Source organism: Haemaphysalis longicornis, unplaced genomic scaffold, assembly GCF_048455015.1.
Source record: "Haemaphysalis longicornis isolate Haplotype H1 unplaced genomic scaffold, Haemaphysalis longicornis Haplotype H1 scaffold_1, whole genome shotgun sequence".
Lineage (NCBI taxonomy): Eukaryota > Metazoa > Arthropoda > Arachnida > Ixodida > Ixodidae > Haemaphysalis > Haemaphysalis longicornis.
This window is the reverse complement of record NW_027526203.1, coordinates 376,687,758-376,699,977: the sequence shown is the minus strand read 5'-3', so window position 1 is coordinate 376,699,977 and position 12,220 is coordinate 376,687,758. Positions and strand designations below refer to the sequence as shown.

General features: G+C 43.1%; 1 protein-coding gene across 5 annotated transcripts in view; it reads left to right on the top strand.

The window, feature by feature from the left end:
* The first annotated feature begins 457 nt into the window (after positions 1-457).
* The window catches only part of Ap-1gamma (adaptor protein complex 1, gamma subunit), a 76,492-nt gene continuing 64,729 nt past the window's right edge, over positions 458-12,220 (top strand). For 2 of the 5 annotated variants that reach the window (XM_077686385.1, XM_077686384.1), the window contains exon 1: positions 458-590. In XM_077686385.1, the coding sequence (XP_077542511.1) occupies positions 562-590 (29 nt within the window). In that variant the 5' untranslated portion in view covers positions 458-561. Of the gene's footprint in view, positions 591-692; positions 953-1,160; positions 1,185-12,220 lie in introns of those variants that run through there. The other 3 variants (XM_077686388.1, XM_077686386.1, XM_077686387.1) reach the window with 3 other exon arrangements.

Genomic DNA, 12,220 nt, shown 5'->3' with positions numbered 1-12,220 from the left:
ACATAATTATTCAGGCCTTCATCCGTTGTGTCATAATGCACGGAGGAAATGTGATAATAGTTTGACATCTTTGCAGCACTGCTACAGACGTCTCGCGCGTACGAGCACATGCCCGGAAGACTGAAACTACAACCTAAAGGAAAACCTCAATAAAGAAAGCAACAGGAAAGAGCGCACCCACATATACATTGATTGTTTGCATGTGGTCGCAACTAACAGCTGAGCAAAGTTAACCGCCCAGTATGCAGTAACTCGCAAAGACGGAATAAAATAAAACTTTTCGCTGTTGCACCAGAAAACAGGTATTGGCTCGTTTTTGTTTTGTACTTTCTGCCTTCGCGGGTATTTAGCTTGTTTTTATAAATGAGCGAATGAGGTTGTGCAGATTCGATGTAAAACTGCTTCCGAGGCCTGAAACTTCACCTTGAACTCAATTACCTTTTCATTTTCGTCGCAAAAAAACTAAATTTTTACGATTATGCCCAAGCGGGAGCGCCGAAAACTAATTCACGCGACCTCTTCCCGTTAAAACACTTGGGGTTCTTCTCACTAGATGGCACGATGGATCTACAAGCGGCTCTCTTTTCGAGGTAACATACATAGCGTTAAAAACATCTTTTTCTCGGCTACCTGAAGAGTCATACGATACATTTTGTCTCTTAACAACGTTGACCATGCGCGGAGCCGAGTTTCATTACACTGGGTCGTGATCTTGACGTTAATTGCCTTACAAAACGAACTGCCGATCGCCACTCGGACAGTTGCACATTGGCCGGCGCCATGTTGCTACGGCACTACTGTGCTCGTCTGCGCTGGTTCGGCTGGACTGCTGTTAGGCCTAACCCCCGTAGCGCAGCGTTTGCTGTGCCGGCGACGCCTCCTTAGTCGTGAAAAACGATCGGATGATCGCCATCATCAGGCCCAAATTTCTTCACCACCGTGAGGTTTAAAGGTTCTCTTGAATTGCTTTATATATTTTTGTTTTGCAGCTAGTCTCTTGAATTGGACGTGGGCGGGCACACCAACGACGGAAACGGATGTTTTTTTCCGATTTCGCAAGCATTACTGTTTCACCGATCTTCCCGCAGTTTGGTAGCTCGTAGTATTATGTGAAGTAGAAAAACGTGTCTTTAGCTTTCACATTTTTTCCCGGGGCCGGCAGCGTTTTTGTTCCTGGAGTGCAGGTATTCATGACTACCACACATCGCGTTGATACCGTTGGCTCGCTGTTACGATTATTTGTTTTACGTGATACTTTTCTTTGGCGATCAGATGATCTCGACCTATCGGTCGTAAGGGTCACGCCATGGAGAGCATAATGATTCAATGCAGTGCGATAAGAACAGCGCAGTGTGCATTTACGGTTACGCATCCGCTCCGCTGTCGGGCGTGTTAATTGGCGATCTGTACTACAGTGCCGGCTAAAGCGTTCCACACTGGTATATATGCCCCAGGACGTAACCTTTTCTTCACACCAGTTTTGCTTGACTTAATAGCACGCCTAAGGGGAGATACGGCAATGCGAATACTGTGGGCGCTGTCGCGTAGAGAATTCCGACGGGTGACTGACGTAGTAAGCACCTGAGCTCGCCCATGGGTTTGCCCATTGTCATGCCAGTGAAACAGCACAAGATGGTGAATCAGCGTTTGTATGCCTCGCGTAAGCGAGAGATGTGCATCCTAAGCGCATACGCCCATTCCGCAATATTTATCGGCACATTTTGCGTGGTCAGCAAATGGAGAATGACAGCGAAGAAAGATCAGTTTTGAGTGCGCGGCATGATGCGTTTGCAGTGCCTCCGACCTTTCTGCAATTCAATTTTAGAAAATGCGTTTCACGTTTAGTATTGCACCTTGAGGCACCTAAGTGCACGGCAAGGACTTGAAACCATGCAAGTGTTAATATATATTGAGTCATGATTTTGAGCGCTTGAAGCCTTCAAGAGTTGGTTGGTGGCGATTTTCCATTGTTCTTGGTTGAAAAAAAAAATTTCTGCATGAATATTTTTTGACATACAAAAAAATTTTTCCATTTCATTGCGAACATGCGTGTGCGTTATGGTCTCGCATTCTAGATTTTATACAACTTACATAGTTTGGCAATCTGGTGGTAATGTTCTCTTGTTTCCACTGTGAGTTTGTATGTTGCTGGGCACAGGGAAGGTTAAAAGGCACTGCAGTGCAGCCTTAAAATCGTAGAGATGTAACTCTTGGTGTTGTAGTAGAGTGGGGTCATGGAGGGCAGCGAGCATACATTGAAATGCGAGCAAGAAATAGTTGTGCCTGACTACGCAGATCTCATAGTTTGTCATGTAGGGTTAAAAGAATGGCATGGTTCAAGTATACATACGAAGTGAGATGGTCACGCTTCGTTATTATAGATGAGCCGAGCCATTCTTTTACGTTTATAGAATACAAACACATTTGCCATTTGTGATTGTGTTGTACTGCATGCTCACATGCGTTCACACCTTACGCTCTTGTTCACATCTAGCTAGTGTGAGAAAAACTGGGGAGTGAGCTATTTTAATCTTGTGAGTTTCAGTGACCATTGAGCTGGTCAACATTGAACTTTCTAATGACAAATAAAAACTGCATGAATGCTTGTTTGAACCATCAAAAGTTTGACCGAATTGCAACCATGCTTGACATTAAATGTCCCTTTCTGTTCTCTTTCTATGCAGCTCTGTGTAACTTGGTGCACATGTAAGCTGCAATTGGCATGAATTGATCTCCTTTTGTAAATTCTCTCCCAAGCCGGACCACTGGCAAGTTGTGTAGCTGTAGTATGGATCTAGTTTCTTTCCAATCTTGCTTCGTGAACCAGAACAAGCGATAGACTGTCTGCATTTTGGTGTGCAGCAATCAATTTGTAAAATCAATAGCATTTGTAAAATCAATAACAGTGCATGTTTAGAGAACTATAGCATGCCACAGTATTTTATCATTGTATTCATCAAAGATAATGTGTCCCCCAGGAAAGCTGCGAAACTGTAGTTTGGATCTGTTCCATTCTCGTTTCCTGAGTGAGAGCAATTTATAGACGTGTATGTCACTGTGTAGTGAACCATATGAATACGCATGTATAATAAGCAAGAGTGCATTTTCTGAGAATCTAGTCTTGTAACATTTTTATGTGCTCGTCAGAGATCTCCTGACCCACAAGACTCCCTAGTTCCAGAATACTTGCTACTGGTTCATTTCCTGATTTTTACTGTCCCTTTTTCTACACCAGGATGGATATCATAGCCCCTGTTAGAAAGTAGTTTAGTATGTTGCTGTTGTATCTATAGCGCTGTCATGTGGCCCCCTCATTCAAGGTCTTTTGAGATTCGCTTTCTTTCGTCTGGCTACTTGGCTGTCCCTGGCCTAAAAAAAATACTGAAAGTCATTTTACTAATGTGAATGGGAATTTTAGTGCTTAAGGGGGGAGCACTACTTGGTAATTCTTGGTTGTCTTTTTGTTTGCTTGATTAGCCATCACTTGAGGATCAACGGACACACATTGAATTCGGCGTTGCTAACGCTGTTGTTGAACTCGACGAGTGTGCCACTGAGCATCAGTATCACTCAAAGTAGTTGGCCCATCCACTCAGAAACTGTAGTGAAAAATCGTACAGGTGATTGAGGTGATACGCTGCACAAGCATGGGGAGATAGACCATGTAAGCTGAAACCTAGCTATAAATGCACTGACCTTTGCTATGTACTGTCGTCCTCTGTGCATCCTGTGCAGCTACCACGCTCTCAGTTGGCACGTACAGTGCCTAGCAGGATCACTGATCCAGCTGCTTCTAGTTTCAAAGTAGTCACAGTGCTGGGTAGATGGCATAGGGAAGGGAAGGTTGTGTATGATGCAGTTGGACCATTCCTGCCACCAGTGCCGGTATGCGTTGCATAGCTCTTTTTTTCTTGCTTGCACGCCATTCTTTTGCTGTGTGACATTGACAGGGTGGGGAACCTCGTGCTATTGAGCTAAAAAAAATAATTTCAATGTGCAAGAAATCTAATTCAGGGATAAACATGTGAGTGCTCTCCAGCGGCACTCTGGCACGCCAGCACCTGCAGTATTTCTACACCTGCAGTATTTTTGTTACGGTTCACTGTAATCGTTTCCTAAAACTGAAGCTATGACTCGACAAACATGGTCACGTAAGCGACTGTGCTGCTTGTGTCAATTGGTCAGTGTTGTCTCAGACAAGTCCAGCGCGTCCGACAGCTGTGCTAGCGGTGTCAGCCGGCGAAGTGCCACACTAACTTTTGGGGTGTTTACGTGTTTGTTCATAACTTTAATTGTTCATTCGACAATTCTTACTGCTATAAAAAGAATGTGCCCTGCATTTGGAGCAAACAGCTCGTTCAACAAGCTTATAAGCCCTGCCTAATTGGCGTTTTCTTTTGCCGGCCTCAGCCAATCGCACAGCTGGGCTTCTCATAGGTTCTGTTGTGAAAAATGAGCTTGTGGGTCATTTCAGAGTTCAGGTAATGAGTTCAGAGTTCAGGTAATGAAATTTTCTGTTGGCTACAGCGCCAGAGTGACGTAGGGTGCTGTCTGGCCTCTCGTGCATCAGGTGGGTCGCACTGGGCAGTGTTCCAAACTTTCAGCGATTACTACAGCATGGGCTCACAATGACCACCCATGAGGTGTCTGGTTGCACACCGTGCTCTGGGAATGGCCTTGCCCCCTCTTGGATGGTAAAAAACACTCTGGAAGGGCCACAGTTTGTGCGAATGTTGTATTTAGCACCCACAACTCTCCTGGTTTTCCTTGGTATGGAGCCATCACATACGCTGCCGTCGGTCATTTTATTGGGAAGATCAAGTCGTGAATTTTCCTCTTCATGATCAAGTAACAAATCCAGTTGCAAATTGCCCTCTGGGATTTTTAAAGGGGCCATGAAGACAAAATACAAGCTTGTTTCATTCGCTAGAGTATGTGTCTTATACTTCCCCCACTGCTTGTCCGGTAGCAACCGATGCCGTAGTCACTGAGAAATTAAACAATTTGAGCCAAAATTTTTATTCTCCTGCTAAACCGTGTGTTTGGTGATGCCAGTAATGGTGCATCCAGAGCAACGGCGAAACATACTATATTGCCTCGTTTGCCATCAGTCCAGTTAGGTGACGCTGTGGTACCGCTCAGGGCTGCTGTCCACACTCGCTTTGTTTTTGACTGGATTTGCGCTTGGCTTATTTTTGTTGTGGTGGATAGTAATGATTTTGTGAAACATTGGGTATTCCCGACAAACAGGGTCACATAAGACGTCGTTCATGCCAGTTGGCCAGTGTAAGCCCAATGCAGCTATGGCCGGCATAGTGCACGCAGTATGCACTGGAGCTTCTATGTTTACGTGTTCGTAACTTCCATTGTTTACCCCACCATTCTTACTACTGTAAAATGGCTCTTAAAACTATGGCTCTTAAAACTATGACATGGCTCTTAAAACTATTTCTTTTAATTTTTAAGTAAACTTTGTGAAACTCGTCTGTCTTGCTGCTTTTTCCGCACTGATTTCAAATATGGCATTATTTTTTCAGTTGGTCAATTAGTTCCCAAGATAATTAGATATAATTAGCCATTTTTGGAGGAACAATACACAAAATAAGACTGTAATGAGCGAAATAAGAGAATCGGTTTTCTGGTGCACCGCTTAGAACTAGTTTTATAGCTCATTAGACTTTTGTGTTTGAAATGGCCATTCAAAATGGTTCCTTGCCACTGGTGCGACCAAAGTTTAATAAGCTGTAAAATTAGTTCCATGCGGTGCATCAATACGATTCTTATTGCACTCACCAGGGTTCATAGCATTAGAAAATGTAAAGATTACAGTTTTATGGCTGACACTGTTTTGCCTACTGTTCCTCCAAAAATGGCTAATTATCTCTAATTATCTTAGTAACTAATTGACTTACTAAAAAAATAATGGCACATTTTAAATCAGTAGAAAAAAGCAGCAAGACTGACAAGTTTCACAGAGTTTACTTCAAGATTTTTTTAGCGCAGTGTCCCCTCTTAAAGGAGCCATGAAGACAAAATAAAAGTTTGGTTTATTAGAATGACTGCTTAGTCCCGATAACAATGATACCAATATCATCACAATCTTCGAACAAATAACGGAGATATTAAAGAAAACGTGTGAAACAGTCGCGACCCCCTAGCCAATTTCCCGCAACTTTTCTACGACGTCACGGAACCTTGTTTGTGTGATTGGCGGCCGCCTAACTGACCTGTCGCGACGACACATGACTGGACGTCTGTAATGGGGCCTCTAGTTCCATTTGACCGCACCACTTGAATGCTAACGTGCAGTTAATGCCCTGAAAATGTTTTATTGTTGGCCCGTAGGACATCATTCTTGCTCATAACACGTCACTGTGGCGCAAAATTTGAAAGTTTTTAAATACTTCTTGCTTTTTTCTTTTCGTTAAAAAAAAATCTTTTGTGGCTGTAATGGAGCTGAGTGAGATACTGAATCCTAGTTCTTTCAAATTAAACGAAGTTGTATTTTCTCTTCATGGCTCCTTTAAGTGCAAATAGTTCACTATGTAGCTTATATCCCCTGATTAATTTGCGTTGATTTTGTCGGCCTCAGCCAAATGCAGTGAGCTGCCCATATAATACATCATAACTGTAGTGCAGAAAAGTAGCTAGGTTATTGCATGCCCATTCTCTGTTTTCCTCCTTATGCAGCTTTTGTGGTGAAATTGACGTTAAAAGGGGTGTCACCGTTATTCTGACGAGGCAATTTCCTAGCTTGCATTTTGCCTTCATGGCTCCTTGAAGCTTAAACAAATGGCCAGGTGCACAAAGAATCAGCCTAAGTGACAAGCTGTGTTTGAGACCTAAGTTCAATCCCAGTGTCGGGGTTTATCTTGTGAGCTCCAAAAGTTTTTTTTAACACATTTGCACTTGAATAATGCTCACTATTGTACCGTAAAATTTTGTGCCATGTGTGTTAATCTCAGAAACAATGATTTCACTTATTTGTTGCACATGCCAGCCGACACCATTGTATAACCACAAGCTTAAAATGCAGGTCACAAAAAGACAGGTGCATTATTTCCTTGAAATTTATTTATTGCTGTTTATTATCTTTTCTCAACCGTTTAAAAGAAACCAGTCATGGGTAATTTTTTTATATCTGAGTCAAATTAATTTTGCAGTCACAGTCTCTGTAAGTGCATGTTTTTTTTTTTTTTTTTTCATTTTTAGAGTTGTAATTAATGCACTTTTTTTATAAGAATAAATATTACAGCTGGTGGAAATGGGCCTAGCCTCTAGAAATTTCTGCACAAATGTGACATAACAGCTGGCATGGACTCAGCAGTAATTGACAGTGGATATCACTCGTGTTATTTCTGATCAGCTGCTTTTCAGCCCAGTACAGCGTAAGTGTGTGGCATCTGTACAGTAGCTGAGCCAAATGGAAGTTGCGGTAACATTGAGTTATCATGAAAAGTTTGACTGAACATGCATGTGCAGCAATATGCCGGTGCATGTCTGCAATAATGTGTGCAAGTACTGTTTACACTGCATGATCAAATCCAGTTTCGCAGCTGTGCACATAGTGAGAAAGCCATTCTGTCACTCCCTTCATATATATTCAGCTAGCTGTAGCTTGTGTCATGGTGCACATTGGTAATCTGGGCTGCTGGTCTAGTTCTTTACATCCTGTATAGGCAGAGATGGTGAACAGGGAAGGCAGACGGCCTCTTGCAGGCACATGCATCGAAGGTGGTGGGCATTGGGATTTGTGGCCCATGTCAGGTAGACACACATCTAGAAAACCACATTTGTTTGCACTGGAGGGTAGATTTTTTTCTATTGTACGTGATCACTTTTCAGTTTTTTTTTTTCCCTTAATTGTTAGGCTTGCAATCGGGCTTTTGAGCATAATATAACGGATACTATAGAAGCCAAGGAACCTCATCACATGAAGCTGCAGAAGGTGGCTTAAAAAATAAAGTAGTCGACGTGTTTTAATGAACCGTTTTTATTCATCCACTCAAATGTAGTTTTCTAGGTAGCTTTGTCAGGTGTGTGCCCCAAACCACAACACTCATCTTTTAAAACGGAACCTTTTACATGGTTGTACGCATTTTTGTTTTCTCTCTCTCTCTGTCTCTCTCTCCCTATACAGTTGGAACGGGATAACATTCCCGTCTGTTGTCTGTCTTTGGCTTTTACTGTGTTATATCTATTCTTCAGCATTGTTTTGTGGGTTGCAAAGAATGGCTGCTAGTTGTTTGTTAGATGGGATATTTTTCTGGTTTCCTTTTGAGATGTAGCAAATTTAGGGGGTTTCAGGTCATAAACTACTGTGTGGTTAAAGTTCCTTTGTGTCGGATGTAAGATCATATTCGTGGTGCATTGTGAATGGTAGTGTGGCTTGACAAGATATTCAAGCTAAACATTACAGTGAGGGTCTCGACTTTTATGTGCCTAACACATCAGTGTTATGCGCAACTGGTTCATTTTATGGCTAGTATTCTCTGAAATATTTTATGAACTGTCACCAGACTAGAATAAAATTTTTCCTTAGTTGTTGTCTGGTAGTTTTTAAGAGACTTCATTACATCAGTTTCTTTCTGGTTTCATAAACACTGGTGGCTTAATTAGTGGATGTTCCAACCCTTGGAATCTCGGATAGCTGCAACACCATCTGGAGGGGAGGCAGTATGATAGCCACGTGACACACCTGAAGCAGTCTGCAACCTTGCCAGCAGCTGTTGCTGTCAGAAGTTGCAGCTTGCGCTGATGGGAATAGGCCCCACTCGTAACAATCCCACGGGTCACTGGAAGGCTTGTCATAGGAAAACTCGTCACACTGGCCTCTTCATTCGAGGCCATCTGTTGGAAAGGGTGCCCCTTTGTCATTCGCATTTTCATTGCACTGTGAACTTGCATTAACAAAGCCAAAAGTTGTAATGAGAAAAGGATTAAGTGTGGCTTATGATCCTGTGGGACAATGGCTGCTGTAATGAAAGGTGGCAGGACAGCGTCTAGGTTTTTGTTTTGTTGTGTTTTCTAAATGGGGCAGTGTGCGTCATTGACTGTGCTGCGTGACCTGTGGGATAAAAAGCTTCCAGCCCCATAATTTCTGCAGGGCCTGGGGGGAGGGGGAGGATTCAGAAGTAAAATTTGGAGTAATGTTTCGTTGGTGCTTTGCCTTCCCTTGGTGGTGTGCTGATTTATGCCCGGCAGTACAAATGTTTTGTCTTTAAACCATTTTAAAAATTTGCCATTTAAGGCAACCTTCACACAACAGGCCGTCTGTGCTGCTGCAGAATATTCCTTTGTGTATATGCTACAGTTGATGGAATTTTTTCATCAGATTGGTGTTCTTTGCTTATGTTAAATAAGGCGTAGATTTTCTAGTTTAGTATCTTCTCAGCATCGGAAAGCCCCAGGCGTCTTTCCCAAGTGGAGATTTCCAGGGACACTGAATTCTAAACATTGTGTAAACCTTGCAAACCTTACCTTGTTAAAGTCTAGAATGGGGGGCCATGTTTTGATGATTTTTTTTTTATGATTGTGGGAAATTTGCTACAAAAAAGTGTACTCAAAAATGCTATTTCCATAGTGTGAAACGGGTGAAAGATATTTTGAAGGCCAAGATAGCATAAAACCTGTGTAACCAGCCAGTACGTGAACTGCACATGGTGTTTTCTCCGCTACTGCTGGTTGCAGATGAACTAAGTCTTTATTCATTGGCATAAGTAGTCAAATATTGAATTACATTAGTTAAACGGCACAATGCAGCCACAAGTAAGACTGCAAGAGAGAGATAAAACTTTTATTCACATTACCGGCCCAGGGGGCCGCCGCCACCGCTTGTGCTCGGGCAGCCAATGGGCGCTGGGAGTCTTCGTCTGAGCAGCCCAGGGTCTCCAGTGGTCAGGAAAGGTTATAGTGAGGTGGGGTCTGAGAGGCAGGCCCACATGTGGTGCTGCACTGTGGATTTATCGCCGCAATGTGGGCAGAGGGGAGAGGGGTGGGCGGGTGGATAAATGTTGTGAAGGAGGGCTCGGTTGGGGAGCGGTTCAGTTTGGAGGAGGCGCCACAGCCGTTCCTCCGAGGGGGTTAGGGATGGTGAGCCGGGGGTAGCGTGTTGCAGGAGAGGTGGTGGTAGTCCGTAACCTCCCGATCAGTGGTGCGGGAGTCCCTGGTGGAGTAACCTCCTTGACGGGAAGTGGTCTCACCAGGCGCACGAATGATGAGTGCTCGTGCTGCCTTATGAGCCCACTCCATGCCGTCTAGCCCGTGTGTGCCGGTAACCAGAGGAGCTCAGTAGGGTGCTGGAGGGCTAAATTTTGAAAGAGAAACTGTTGGCATTTTTATTGTAGTTGTGAAAGCAAGCAGCCTGGACATTGTGATATGGTAAATACTTGAAATAAACAAAATCTGAGTAAACAGATGCCCGTAACTTGCATCCTGAAATTTCTTGTTCTACACTTGCAGATGAACAAGCTGTACTATCAGCTGGCGTGGCCACACAGAAAACAAAAAACATAGTCACTATTTTGTCTGTTAAGCAAATGAAATTGCAGGAACGGGCAGGTGTATGTAAATCGGTTGTTTCTGCCTGACTAATGTGAAATGAAAGATGACCATATGTCAGGGTTGAATCAACGAGTTTAAGCCAAGCATTTATCATTCAGCCCAGTCAGTACGTTAGAAGCACAAGTTCCTCTTTATTTGTGTTCCTTAAGGGGCTTCACTTCTTTCTCTAATTTTTTTTCCCCTGTGTATAAGTTGGGAATACAACAGCCATGGCCAGCAGTTAAGGGCACAGCCTAGTGTACTGTGTCAAAATGCCTTGGCCTCCTTGGCCACCATAGAGGGCTGTGTGCCTTGGAATGTCAACATTGTTATATCACTAAATTCATGCCACTTCCAGTGTGCTTACCTCGCAAAACCCACATTTTGGAGCAGGCGTTCTTTGCATTGAGTGGTTTGGTGTGACAAGTTAGCCTGCCAAGAAAGTTTACCCGTGACCAACTGGCTTGTGACAAGCAGGCTTTTGAGTTGATCCTTGTACGTAGGAGGGAGTGCAAAGCTGTCTTATTTTACTTCTATGTTATAGCATACAGTGATTAAAAAAACTTCATTGTAAGTTAATTTGGCAAAAATGTCCCATAATTAACCTAGAAATGCGAGCCTATTAATCTTTTTTTTCTCTTCCATGTCAGCAATTCAGAACCTTTTTGTAAAGCATTGTAACAGAATTTCAGTTATCATTCCTTATTTTTTTGAGGTGCAAATGTTTAAGCAAGAAATTGAGTTCTGGGATGCTTTTGCATAAGGTGGGCCTATGCCACTGATCAGTGCAAGATGAGGGGTAGCTATTCCATACTTAATTTAAAAGGACACAGAACTCGTCATGAGCCAAGCTTGCCAGACTGCCTAGGGCTTAATGTCAGCACCATTTTGCGCTGTTCTTGACACTCGCTAAGCTGTGGGCGTCAGAACTTGACACATATTTTATGTATTACGCATTTTTACGAGAGGAAAACCCAGTCATCCTCCTCATAAGCTGCAAGTTTAGGTGTGCTGTTGTCCTACAATGTCCAAGTGTCTTGCTGGGCGCCTGGAATTAAGCTGATCTTGGAAGACCAGATGGCATGGCAAAGTGGTTGTTCTGACCTCCAACCAAGTTGCTTTTCTTCTCTTCTCAAGAGTTGCAGATAGCTTGTGTTACTTCTTCTCTCGCCTTTGTCTGTTCCGTGCTGTGCACCTTGCTCTCGCTGTGGCTTGGGGCTGGTGGAAGCTAAAATGAGGAAAAGGGTCGTATGACTGCCTTCAATATCATTCTACAGAGATAGTATCTCTGTGCACGCTTTCTTGACTGTAGTGGCTGATGAAACGAAAAAACCTAACATTTCACTTGAAGGTGTCGTGGTGATATTTTTACATACTTCCTATGGTCAAACCAATTTATTTTGGCTAAATGTTTTCCATGTGTGCTTTTTGAAGAGATTTTTGAACCCTCTGAAGCTTGCTTGAAAACAATAGCAGCCAGTTTGTTGTACAGAGGAATTTGTTTTGGTACTAGAGAAATGAGTATTGTTAACAGCATGAAGGGGTCAACTCCCAGTTAAGCTCAGTAAACTCCCTCTGCATGCTGTGTGATAACATTAACAGTCGACTCTTGTTTACAAACTTTGATTAATCTGTTTGCGAGTGTGTTGCTGAAGGCAGCAGAGGGAGCGAAAGTGCA